We start from the raw sequence: 14,134 nt of genomic DNA, 5'->3' as shown, positions 1-14,134 counted from the left end.
GCATCCATGCTACATTTAAGTGCCCACAGTTACTTCAGGTCTAGATTTTAGGTACCCTGATCCTGGGTTGCGCTCGTGTTCTGGAACAGAATCTGGGTGCCCAGATGCCATTAGAGTCAAAATCAGAGATAGAGATAGTAGTCACTGGCGATCACTGCGAACTAATACAGTGACTACTATCTCTATCACCAGTGACTACTATCTCTATCTCTGATTTTGACTTTGTGTTATTTTCAGTGCTCCAGGAGTATCATATGCTCAACAGAACATCAGCATATCGACCCCTGATGAAGGCTTTATAGCCGAAACACGGACCGTGTAGGGTCCTAATAAAGTCTATTTGGAGTTCTCATTCCATGAGTTCTGACTGGTTTCTTGGATTGGATTTTCTTCCACCCTGCATTTGTTTTCCGTGTTCTTCATTGCACCATTGAGTCTCTCTTCTCTGTTAGGAAGGGGTATTACTATGCCATACGTACATCTTAGTATTGTATAACACACCTGGCCAACGGATAAGCATGCTAGGTCAAATCGATATGCAACTTGCATGTACAAATTGACAACCTAGCAATATTGTGTCATAACAATGAAGTAATACTTGTTCACTTGCCCTTAAATCCACAATGGCATCGCTTTCCCCTGGCACCCTGACGGTGGTCAGAGAGGGTAATGTAAAGCTTGCAGAAGTGGGGTTGGTGACATTCACCGAGGTGCCATCCAAACTGTCCGTCTGTAACCTGTCCAAGGAAAAGGAGATACCAGAAAGCAATGAGAACAGAGAGGGTGTGGGCATGAGAAAGTCAGGGCGACTAGAGTAGCTAGGTTCCACTGTAATTACTTTTAGGATCTGAAGTGATTTTTTTCACATATTTGGATAGAAAGGATTCTCCCTTGACAAAATGGATTTTGACAGAGTGAATATTACATTATTCCCTTACCAAGTACCTTTGGGAACAATTCACAAAACAATTAGGGAGTCTGGTGTTTAACTTGAGATTTTTGGTCTATGAGCCTCCATTTGGATCATTTTACTCCCGTGGCAACTGATGGCACAGACAACAGAACTTCTGCCAGGCCCATGTTAAGATGAAAATTCAGTGGCCCACCCGCTATGAGACAGTCTCCTCACTGATTTTGCAGTGACTTATAGTAACATAGTAGATGACAGCAGAAAAAGACCTGCACGGTCCACCCAGTCTGCCCAACAAGATAAACTCACGTGTCACTTTTTGTGTATACCTTACCTTGATTTGTACCTGTCTTTTTCAGGACACAGACCGTATAAGTCTGCCCAGCACTATCCCCGCTTCCCAACCACTGGCTCTGGCACAGACCGTATAAGTCTGCCCAGCACTATCCCCGCCTCCCAACCACCAGCCCCGCCTCCCACCACCGGCTCTGGCACAGACCGTATAAGTCTGCCCAGCACTATCCCTGCCTCCCACCACCGGCTCTGGCACAGACCGTATAAATCTGCCCAGCACTATCCCCACCGCCGGCTAAGCTTCTGGGGATCCCTTCCTTCTGAAGAGTGGGCAGATGTTCATGCAGAACTAAAATGTGATTGGTGATTATCATTTTACATGGCTTGTGGCAGGTTATGGCTTAAATGTTGGATCCTGTCCTTGGTTTTTGTTCAGTTCTGAATTTGATTTTATTTGATTTGCTGATTGTTTTATTCTGTACTCTGCTTTGATGTTTTAATGTGAAAAACTGAATCTCAAATGCTATTTAAACAGATAAATAAATAGAATTAGTCAAGCTGATAAAGCAAGGATTGAATGAACGTGTTGCCTGGGCTCCCTTCTGACCCTGTAGTGCTGATCCTTCAGAGCCAAAAGTAGCCAAACTTACGCTATCACTATCTTGGTAAGATGAGTTATGGGGACCTTAGATTTCACGACTGCTGATATGATAAACTCTACAAGTACATCACAGTCACAAATCAGGGAAAAGAGAAACATTCGACAGCAAGAAGGCTTCTAAAGTGTTTAGATATGTCTTATTGAAGGGGAACCAGAGCTAACCGGAGCAGGTCACCTTAAGGCTTCAGAATGTCCAGTGTTGCAGCTTTGAACTATTTTTTTCTGGAATAAGATGGCTGAGATGTGTGAAAAGGAAAGAGAGAACATCCATAAAAACCAGTCCTGGATCTGGTCTCAGTGTGCCTGACGATGACAGGGTGAGCAGTGTTTGAGTTCAATCCTTTTTGCAACGGTTGTGCTTGGACTAGCCCATGTGTCCTACTTCGCAAAGGCAGGACAGTTTTCTGTATCAGCCATAAAAAGCAATATGGAGCTGAGTTACAATTATCACCCAGGAATAAATGGTAAGGGGGTATCGATGTCACATTTTATTTATTTGTTGCATTTGTACCCCACATTTTCCCACCTATTTGCAGGCTCAATGTGGCTTACATTTTTTTATTTTTGTTACATTTGTACCCCGTGCTTTCCCACTCATGGCAGGTTCAATGCGGCTTACATGGGGCAATGGAGGGTTAAGTGACTTGCCCAGAGTCACAAGGAGCTGCCTGTGCCGGGAATTGAACTCAGTTCCTCAGGACCAAAGTCCACCACCCTAACCACTAGGCCACTCCTAGTTGGTAGATAACAGATACAAAGTTGTATAGTGATCGTATGAGGTAGAAGTGGAGGGTTGGAATGGATGAAGATTGCGTGTTGTCCTGTTCGATCATAGTCATGCTGTGTTGGTAGGTGAAGAGGGTTATGTGGGGTCGTTGGGGTAGGCCTTTTTGAAGAGGTTGGTTTTTAGTGATTTCCTGAAGTTCAAGTGGTCGTGGATTGTTTTCACAGCTTTTGGGAGCCCATTCCATAGTTGTGCGCTTATGTAGGAGAAGCCGGCTGCGTAAGTTGTTTTGTATTTCAGGCCTTTGCAATTTGGGTAGTGTACGTTTAGGTAGGATCTTGATGATCTAACTTTGTTTCTTATTGGTAAGTCTATGAGGTCTGTCATGTATTCTGGGACTACGCCGTATATGATTTTGTGGACTAAGGTGCAGATTTTGAAGATGATCCGTTCTTTGATTGGGAGCCAATGCAACTTTTCTCGGAAGGATTTGGCACTTATCTCATGCATATTCGTCATGGCAATCCGGAAGACCTAACTGGCTAGAGGGTCCTTTTACTAAGGTGCTCTGAAAAATGGGCTATGCTAGTTTAGGCACGTGTTTTGGGCGCATGCAGATCCATTTTTCAGCACGCCTGTAAAAAAAAGGCCTTTTTAAAAATTTTTGCCGAAAATGGACATGCAGCAAAATGAAAATTGCCGCGCGTCCATTTTGGGTCTGAGACCTTACCGCCAGCCGTTGACTTAGCGGCAAGTTCTCCTGCGTTAACCATGTCGTAATCATCTACACGCATAGAATGATGATTACCCCCCCACCCCCCGGTGTTTAACTCCGAATTGACGCACATTGAGCATACGTAGGCGCCTACACGGCTTAGTAAAAGGGCCCCTAGGTTTGCTGCCGGGAGAAGGCTGAGAAGCACTGATCTAATCCAGGCACCATTCACTGCACCTAAACCATCCCAGGTAGACATTTGTCTAACATGCTCTTAGAAGCTTCCAGTAATGAAGACTCCTCCACCTTTCTTGATAACTTCTTCCACTGTTTGACTCTCCTGAATGCTGGAAACTTTGTCCCCCTTTATTACCAAATTTCATCCTCCGCATAAGCCCAGTTCTGTTGTTCAAGTCTGAAGTGTACAATAGGATACTGCTGCCTCTGTAAACCCTGATCAACCACCATTTAACCTTTTTATGTAAATCTGTGAAGACATTAGTAGGGTACCCCAAGGCAGTACCCCATTGGCGATCCTAGGTCAGCTGCGCACCCCCCCCCCCCCAGGTGCAGCGGCGTCCGTCCCCCCAGGGTGCAGTACGACCCCCCCCCCGGCGCAATGACACCCCCCCCCCAGTGCATTCTTAGCTGCTGGGAGCAGCTTTGCGGCTGTCGGCTCCACTGGCTCCCTGCTCCCTCTGCCCCGGAACAGGAAGTAACCTGTTCCGGGGCAGAGGGAGCAGAGAATCAGTGGAGCCGACAGGCGCGCGGCTGCTCTCTGCACCCTCCAGCAGCATTCACCCAGGGCAAACTGCCCCCACCGCCCCGCCCTGCCCTTGGTACTCCACTGCAGTACCCAAACAGTGAGCCACTTTACCTGTTTATGTACATGGCAACCGAGGGTGCGGTCAGTACCAGAGGCTGTGTGTCTGGCAACTTTCCTATCAGCAAAGCGCTCTGCAGGTTGTCCACTGTACTTAACAAGTGCTGAGACACCACCGTCTGCAAGGGGTACAGGATAAACAGAATTTAATCCACATTGTCTGATTTCAGGAAACCTGTAACAGGCTCCCACATTTCCAGAAGCAAAACTGAAGTCTCTCAGGTAGAACGTGCTTCAGAAGTGTTATGGGGGACAGTTTCCTCGAGTGTCCCATCTAGAAATGCAGCTTACAGATACAGCTTACAGTTATGAACTCCCGCAGTGCTTACTGCATCCCCCAGCACACCCCCAATGATGACAACCCTAAAGGGAGTTCAAGCCAACAATGCACCAGCAGCTGAACCAAAAGAGCCCAGTCAGGATCCATATGGACTTCTCAAGCTTCTCACCAGATCCTCTCATGCCTGCAAATTTTATATTCCAAAAAAAGAAGCACAAAGGGCTCTCAAGAAATGGTACAAGTATGCTTTATTTTTGACCTGACAGATCCTGTCTCTGAATTTAGCAGGCTGGGATGGAGAGTGAAGATAGAGACCCCAACCAGGACTGTCCCAATGAAACAAACACATATGAGGCTAAATTCAGCAAATGGCACTCAAAAATCGGAACTGAAATAAATCGGTGCTCAATGCTAGGGGCACTCAAAAATCAGTACCCATTACAGGGCAGCGCTGCGTGCTGATTTTGGTGCTCAGATTTGGGCTTCAGGACTTATGCCCGCTGAAACCAGGTGTAAATTCCCCACGCCCAATTTGGGCGGACATCCCCAGTATTCTATAACACCGTGCACACATTTAAGGAAAGCCTCTGACCTGCCCAAGCACCTCCCATGGCCACACCCCCTTTTGGATTCTGCACTATGAGATTATCTCCCATGGCTACACCCCCTTTTGGATGCTGCACTATGAGATTACCTCCCAGGGCCACACCCCCTTTTGGATGCTGCACTGTGAGATTACCTCCCAGGGCCACACCCCCTTTTGGGTTCCACACTATAGGATTTGGGTGCACATTGCTATAGAGCAGTACTTGTAGCAAGATGTGTGCCAAAATCCAAATTGGTGCCAATTAGCACACAATTCTTGTCAATAATTGGCTCAGCCAATTTAGGTGGGCACACATCTTTGATGGGCATCATGTATAGAATCCGGGGGCTGGTACTCCAATCAAACAGCAGAATCACATAGGTGACTATAGTGGGAATTTCATCTTATAGACCTTACATATACAGAAACTATACGGACAACAGCACCATGTGTGAGAACAATCTATGGCCATCCTGTTGGGAAGTGAAGTGAGACCTACCTGGGCTGTGTCACTTCCTACACTTTCATCTGTCCCATTTTTCAAAGTGGCTTCCAGTACATTGTTGACTGCGTTGAACAGGTAACCAGTGGCGTCCTTCCGCCTCTGGTCCCCCTCCCCATCTTCGCTGCTGACACTTAGTAATATCTCACTCACATCCTTCAACGTGCTGCTGGCCTCTACCTGGGGAAGGGATAAGAAAGCGTTTTCAGTTTGACTAATGACCCATGAATGTATTTAATTGCTTATAGGGCTTTAGGCTGAACATGATAGGGGGGGGGGGGGGGGGAATAAAAGGTATCATTTTCTCTACAGAGATATTCAACTGTGGTTTTCTTCACCAGGGCTTTTTCTTTCAGCTGGTATGTGCTGGTCCAAAAGCTTTCTGAAAATCCAGATAAACGATATCAATGGACCCACCTTTATCTGTAGACTTATACGATCTGTGCCAGAGCCAGTGGTGGGAGGCGGGACTGGAGGTTGGGAGGCAGGGATAGCACTGGGCAGACTTATACGGTCTATGCCAGAGCCGGTGGTTGGGAGGCGGGGCTAGTGCTGGGCAGACTTATACGGTCTGTGCCCTGAAGAGCACAGGTACAAATCAAAGTAGGGTATACACAAAAGTAGCACACATGAGTTGTCTTGTTGGGCAGACTGGATGGACCATGCAGGTCTTTTTCTGCCGTCATCTACTATGTTACTATGTTACTATGTTATTCATGCCTTCATAAAAATATAGCAGATTGGTGAAGAAAGACTTCCCTTGACTAAATCCTTCCTGAGCCCTTACGCCAAGCCCCCTCCCTGCCCATCTTCAAGTCTTTGCTTAAAACCCACCTCTTCAATGCTGCATTCGGCACCTAACTCTTACCATTCACTAAATCCAGACTGCCCCAATTTGACCGCCCCTATCGGACTGTCCGTTCACTTGTCTCTTAGATTGTAAGCTCCTTGAGCAGGGACCGTCCCTCTATGTTAAATTGTACAGTGCTGCGTAACCCTAGTAGCGCTTTAGAAATGTTAAGTAGTAGTAGTAGTAAATCCGTGTTGACTGCTCCATTAAAACTATGTTTGTCTATATGTTTAGTAATTTTGTTCTTTATAATAGTCTCTATCAGTTTAGCTGGTACTGGCATCAAGTTCACTGGTCTGTAGTTTCTGGATCATCCCAGGAGCCTTTTTAAAAATTGACATTGTGTTGGCCACTTTCAGGTACGGTAAATGATTTTATGATAGATTACAGATTACTATTACAGATTAGTAGATCTGAAATTTCATTTATGAGTTCTTTCAGGACTCTGAGGTGTTTACCATCTGTTCCAGGTGATTTGCTGCTCATTAGCCAGTCAATTTGGCCTATTACGTCTTCCATTCCTTTCCTTCATGGTAAACTCATGCATTTCTGTCAAGGGATTGGGTATGAAAATACATGGTAAAGTTTGTCTCATTAGGGTGACAAGGGCTACATGAGGCATATATGTATTTGTCTTTGTGTGTTTCTGTGTATGTGTGTTCATGTGCATGTATATTTGTCTGTGTATGTGTGTGTGTGTGAGCGCATTTGTGTGTATATATATATGTTTCTGTCTATATGTACCGATGGACAGATAGACAGACAGAGAGATGGAGCCTCCCCAATACATGATATTGCTTAAGTGAAGGTAAACAAGCACAGCGGAGGGGTGACACGAAGGATGATACAAAATAAAAACATCTAATGGACTAAAAAAGTTCACATCAGAGGCTTTATTCAAATTAAAATGGACTCAACACAAATCGTGTTTCGGCCACAGAGGCCTGCTTCAGGAGTTCCAAAACAACGTGTTCGAGACACAGGAGCGCTGACACACAGCGTTTCAGCCAACAGGCAGCATATGCTGTGCTTGTTTACCTGAGTTTACCTGTGCGGAGGTTTTTTTTTTTTTTTTTGTTCTTCCGTGTGTGTCGATTGCTTGAGCAAAAGCATTCTCTTTTCTTTGGTGTTGTTTTGAATGGGGAAAAAATACAAAACAAGACAACAAAATGTCATTATTTCCCTGTCAGTTTAAAATGAGAGTGCATCAGTAATGAGTAACTGATCGTGATCAGTTTATGAGTGCAGGATACATGAGATATTTTAAGGCACATTCTTAGCGTCATGCCAATCTTTTACTGAACTTTAGGCCCCGGGGAAGTATCCAGAGTATGGGAGGCAGCAATCCAAACTGGAATCTGTTGACATCAGAGGAGATATTATTGTGACAATAAATTCTGTGAGGGGAGAATGATATCACTAATATCACAGTCTGAGAAAACAATTAAGGTTCCCTTTATCCATGGTGAAATGTCTTCGCTTATGGCTATCTAATAAACAGAACAAACAACTGAGCTGCCAGCTAAGCTCTGAGTTACATTTACCATCCTGGTTTCCCTTCTCTGGCTATCTATACTGACAAAAAGACAAGGAGGGGCATAATCGAAGGGGACAACCTCGCAAAACGTCCCGGCGGAGGGGCGGGGAAACCCGTATTATCGAAACAAGACGGATGTCCATCTTTCGTTTCGATAATACGGTCGGGGTCTCCCAAATCTTGAAATTTAGGTCGTCCTTAGAAATGGTCGTCCCTAGACTTGGTCGTTTCTGATTTTCAGCGATAATGGAAACTAAGGATGCCCATCTCAGAAACGACCAAATGCAAGCCCTTTGGTCATGGGAGGAGCCAGCATTCATAGTGCACTGGTCCCCCTGACATGCCAGGACACCAACCGGGCACCCTAGGGGGCACTGCAGTGGACTTCACAAATTGCTCCCAGGAACATAGCTCCCATACCTTATGTGCTGAGCCCCCCAAAACCCACTACCCACCACTGTACACCACTACCATAGCCCTTATGGGTGAAGGGGGGCACCTACATGTGGGTACAGTGGGTTTCTGGTGGGTTTTGGAGGGCTCACATTTATCACCACCAGGTAGGGAGGGGGATGGGCCTGGGTCCGCCTGCCTGAAGTGCACTGCACCCACTAAAACTGCTCCAGGGACCTGCATATGGCTGTGATGGACCTGAGTATGACATTTGAGGCTGGCATAGAGGCTGGCACAAAAGATTTTTAAAGATTTTTTTTTTAGGGTGGGAGAGGGTTAGTTACCACTTGGGGAGTAAGGGGAGGTGATCCCTGATTCTCTCCGGTGGTCATCTGGTCAGTTTGGGCACCTTTTTGTGGCTTGGTCATAAGAAAAACAGGTCCAGGTAAAGTCGTCCAAGTGCTTGTCAGGGACGCTCTTTTTTTTCCATTATGGGTCAAGGACACCCATGTGTTAGGCACACCCAAGTCCCGCCTTCGCTACGCCTCCGACACGCCCCCGTGAACTTTGGTCGTCCCAGCAACGGAAAGCAGTTGGGGATGCCCAAAATCAGCTTTCGATTATGCCGATTTGGGCGACCCTGTGAGAGGGACGCCCCTTTTCCGATTTTTGTCGAAAGAGGGGCGTCCTTCTCTTTCGAAAATAAGCCTGAAGGGATTTCAAAAAGCCTAGATTAGATCAAAAAGTCAAGAAAAAAAAAGGTTTGGTGATATGTCTCTTGGGTGAACAATGGGCTCATTTTCAAAACTGAAAAATGTCAAAAGTGACATAAAGCAGCACTTGGACGTTTTTCTCCCAAAAATTCCAAATCAGTATTTTCAAAACCTATTTTTAGATGTTTTTCTATTAAGTCTGTCAGAAGTGCGTCCAAATCTCAGGGGGGCGTATCAGGGGCGTTTTTCACACCGGGACTTGGGCGTTCCTAAGACTTAGACATTTTTCAATCATAATGGAACAAAACAAAGCAGTCCAGGACTAAAACTAAGACATTTTGAGCTAGACCTATTTTTATAACAAATAGGGCAGAAAAAGGTGCCCAAAATAACCAGATAACCACTGGAGGAAATCAGGGATGACCTCCCCTTTTTCCCCCAGTGGTCACTAACCCCCTCCAACCCCAAAAATGTGATGAAAAACATTACTTGCCAGCCTCAGATGTTATACTCAGGTCCATTAGACCAGCATACAGGTCCCTGGAGTAGTCTAGTGGTGGATGCAGTGCACTGCAGACAAGTGGACTGAGACCCTACCTGTTACATTTGTGGAGGAAACTGTGAGCCCTCCAAAACTCACCAGAAACCCACTGTACCCACATATACTACTACTACTACTACTTAACATTTCTAGAGTGCTACTAGGGTTACGCAGCGCTGTACAATTTAACAAAGAGAGACAGTCCCTGCTCAAAGAGCTTACAATCTAATAGATAAGAGTGAGACAAATATAGGACAATCAAGCCATTGTGACATCACTGATGAGGTTGGCTCTTAGGCATTGGTGGAATGAGGCATTATGACATCACAATCTCAGCTCTGGTTAAATCACTGCTATATGTAATACTACTACTACTACTTAACATTTCTAGAGCGCTACTAGGGTTACGCAGCGCTGTACAATTTAACAAAGAGAGACAGTCCCTGCTCAAAGAGCTTACAATCTAATAGATAAGAGTGAGACAAATATAGGACAATCAAGCCATTGTGACATCACTGATGAGGTTGGCTCTTAGGCATTGGTGGAATGAGGCATTATGACATCACAATCTCAGCTCTGGTTAAATCACTGCTATATGTAATACTACTACTACTACTTAACATTTCTAGAGCGCTACTAGGGTTACGCCGCGCTGTACAATTTAACAAAGAGAGACAGTCCCTGCTCAAAGAGCTTACAATCTAATAGACAAGTGAACGGTCGGTCCGATAGGGGCAGTCAAATTGGGGCAGTCTGGATTCACTGAACGGTAGGTGCCCCCTTCACCCGTAAGGGCTATGGTAGTGGTGTACAGTTGGGGGTAGTGGGTTTTGGGGGGCTCAGCAGACAAGGTAAGGGAGCAATGGTGAGATGTGTACCTGGGAGTATTCTATGAATTCCACTGCAGTGCCCCCTAGGGTACCCTATTGCTTTCCTGGGATGTCAGGGGGACACGTCTACTAAAAATGCTGGCTCCTCCTACATCCCAATGGCTTGATTTTGTGCCTTTTCCACTTGAACTTTTTTTTTCTTTCGAAAATGGACCAAAAAACAAAACGTCCAAATCACAAAACCTTGTTCAAAAGAGTATTTAAAAAAAAAAAAAAGATAGATGTTTTTCTTTTTTGAAAATGACCTTCTTTCCTATTTAGATTTTGGACAGTTTTTTTCAAAATATCCAAAGTAGGACTTAGACGTCATATCGAAAATGCCCCTCCACGAGTATCAGAATGTCTATTTTGTTTTTGTAGTTCACAGGTCCTGAGAATGCACTTGACACTTCCTGGGTCAAGACACTTCAACTGAACTGTGTCACCAGGGTTCTCTTACGAAAAGCTTATGTTTTGCTGAGTGTTGGTTTGGTTCCTTGGCCATGGAGAGAGAGATACGAGATCTTGCTGCTAGGACAATTCTGACAAGTATCCTAATGGCCTCCCCTCCTTCCTATAAAATACTGCAGGGTACGTCTGCCAAACCTGGGGCTACATCTCTCTGTACCTGTGCGGTGGCTGACAGCTCCTCGCTCTTGTGAGTAATCTCTCTCAGCACCTCGGACATCTCGAGAGCTGTCTCCATGGAAGTGACGTTCACCGCAGACAAGGTGACCAGCATGGTTTCTCTCAGCTTGGAATGAAAGCAGATGACAAAAGAAAGGAAGATGAAGTTGCAGTCAGAGCTGATTACACTGTGTGGGTTTTATCAGGATGTCAGGGAGGGTACCAGTCAACATGTGAGTAGCACTGTCTGACTCATATAGAAACATAGAAACATGACGGCAGATAAAGGCCATATGACCCATCCAGTCTGCCCATCCTCTGTAACCCCTAATTCTTCCTGTTCCTAAGCGATCCCACATGCTTATCCCATGCCTTTTTAAACTCTGGAACAGTCCTCAACTCCACCACCTCCACAGGGAGACCATTCCACGCCTCCACCACCCTTTCTGTGAAATAATACTTCCTTAGGTTATTCCTAAGCCTATTCCCATTATGACATCACAATATGAGCTCTGGTTACCAGAGACTGAAACTCTTCACACTAAGGGAGGAAAGTAAGCCAAGAATAGGACAATTGAGCCATTGTGACATCACTGATGATGTTGGCTCTTAGGCATTGGTGGAATAGAAACATAGAAACATGACGGCAGATAAAGGCCATATGACCCATTCAATCTGCCCATCCTCTGTAACCCCTAATTCTTCCTGTTCCTAAGCGATCCCACATGCTTATCTCATGCCTTTTTAAACTCTGGAACAGTCTTTCTTAAACTAGATAAAAATAATAGAGGCAACATTGAGAAATGCAGCCACATAAAAATAAGATTTATCTGTTTATCTTCATGCCCAATATTTAGCGCTTGTGTTTGTATAGATAGGATTGCTGAATAAGCAAACCTAAACTTAAACATATAACTTATCCTTTCAAGTTAGGACTGCTATTTGTGTGGCTCCCCAAAAAAGATACGAAACCCCTTTTGCACAGGGCTTCTATATGTACATAAGTATTGCCATACTGGGACAGAACAAAGGTCCATCAAGCCCAGCATCCTGTTTCCAACAGTGGCCAATCCAGATCACAAATACCTGGCAAGATCCCAAAAATGTAAAAAACATTTTATACTGCTTATCCCAGAATAAGCAGATTTTCCCTAAGTCCAATTTAGGAAGCCGTCCAAACCTTTTTTAAAACTCTGCTAAGCTAACCACCTTTAATTTTCTGGCAACGAATTCCAGAGTTGGGAAATATCATGTTCACATTTCTTTAGTATTTTACACTGGCAATTACACATTGTGATAAGGAAGCAAAGGTAGGAGAAAGGATGTCACAAGAGGCTCTGACTAACCTCCTTCTTGGTGTCTGTTCTCAGGGAAGAGTTCAGGCTTTCTTCCTGACCCCTCTGATTAAGGACGGAAGACACAGACTTATAGAGCTGTATCAGTGAGTTACCGCTGTCCTCGCCTTTCAGAACAGTGCTTGCTTTCTCAGATACAATAGAAAGCAGAGTCTGGTTGCCACTGCTGAAGTCTTCAGTTTTCACCTGAAACCCCGCAAAAAGAAATACGGATTTATTATTTATTTATTTAAAAGACTTTTAGACTGCCTCCAGGTTTTTAGATGGTTTAAAGTGAACATGCATAATAACTAATTAATAACTCAAGACACAAACATATATAATAAATAAAGCATACAACGCAAGCAATTAGAAAAAGCTCAGTCATAAATGCCATTCAGACAATATAAAAATAAATGAATCAAAAGATCAGAAGACAGTATTTAATTTGTATTTTAGATTATAAAGGGAATTGAGTAATAGTGTACTATTAGATTGTATGTAGTTAGCTTCTGTTGTTTTAATTTGTGATTCTAATTCAGATATTTGGGCTCTCTCTTGTTTTGCTTTATAAGCGGCTAGAGAGATAAATTCGCCTCTTATAGCAGCTTTGAAAGCTTCCCACACTGTATTAGGATTTATTGAAGTTGGGGTATCGATTTGAAAAAATTGTTTAATAAAAGATATGAGTTTTAAGAGAATATCCTCATCACTAAGTAAATTGGAGGGTAGCCTCCGTAATGGAGATTGTCTAGCAGATAAGGGTGACCAACTCAAAGATAATGAGATTGGAGCGTGATCCAAAACTACTATAGATGAAATTGAGGAATTTTTAATTTGTTGAACTAGAGAATTAGAAATTAAGAAGTAATCCAATCTAGAGAAACTTTTATGGGGAGAGGAAAAAAAAAAAGGTGAATTCTCTCGAAGTGGGATTACATAATCTCCACGGGTCAACAAGGTGCAACTGGTCAATATATATACCAACTTGTGAATAATATATATACTAACTTGTGAACAAGCTACTAGACACTACATCAGTCACTGCAACCAATACAGACATCCCATCAGCCGACAAACTCGCCAAATACTTCAATGAAAAAATTACAAATCTACGCAAAACGCTACCTCAGAACAATACTGATATTGAAAATTTCATCAACAGTCTGGATCCAAACCCTGGAGAATACCCAGCCGACCGAACTTGGTCAAACTTCACGCCCCTCACCATTGAAACAGTCACCCAGGCGATCAAAAGTTTCTCCAACACCCACTGCAAACTGGATACCTGCCCCAGCTACTTACTAAAATCCGCCCCTGACTGCTTCATAACAGACCTCACATCCCACCTAAACTACATGTTCCAACAAGATCTTTTCCCTGAGGAATATGGCAACATCCTGCCTACCCCAACCCAAAAGATACCAAGAAAAAAACATCCGAACTTTCCAACTATTGCCCAGTTGCATCTATCCCACTAGCAGTTAAACTCATGGAGAGCACGGAGACCAAACAGATTACCGACTACATGGACAAGTTCTCAATATTACATGAATCACAATCGGGATTCCGCCCTCTCCACAGTACTGAAACAGTGCTAGTTACTCTCATGGCCAAATTCAAGCAGGAAATAGCTAAAGGTAAAAACATACTTCTCCTCCAATTTGATATGCCGAGCGCATTCGACATGGTAAACCACAATATACTACAAAGAC

The 14,134-nt window shown here is 44.2% G+C and overlaps 1 protein-coding gene across 1 annotated transcript in view; it reads right to left on the bottom strand.

Annotated features, from left to right (window-relative positions):
• Positions 1-14,134, bottom strand: part of LOC115459607 (polycystic kidney disease protein 1-like 2) — a gene marked incomplete at its 5' end in the record, with an annotated part of 136,946 nt that overhangs the window by 95,566 nt on the left and 27,246 nt on the right. The window contains 5 exon segments of the mRNA XM_030189416.1: positions 611-737; positions 4,182-4,306; positions 5,553-5,735; positions 11,087-11,212; positions 12,432-12,626. Coding sequence (XP_030045276.1) covers positions 611-737; positions 4,182-4,306; positions 5,553-5,735; positions 11,087-11,212; positions 12,432-12,626 — 756 coding nt within the window.

The sequence above is a fragment of the Microcaecilia unicolor genome, unplaced genomic scaffold (genome assembly GCF_901765095.1).
Source record: "Microcaecilia unicolor unplaced genomic scaffold, aMicUni1.1, whole genome shotgun sequence".
In the NCBI taxonomy this organism is placed as follows: Eukaryota; Metazoa; Chordata; class Amphibia; order Gymnophiona; family Siphonopidae; genus Microcaecilia; species Microcaecilia unicolor.
This window is presented reverse-complemented; position numbering and strand designations above follow the sequence as displayed.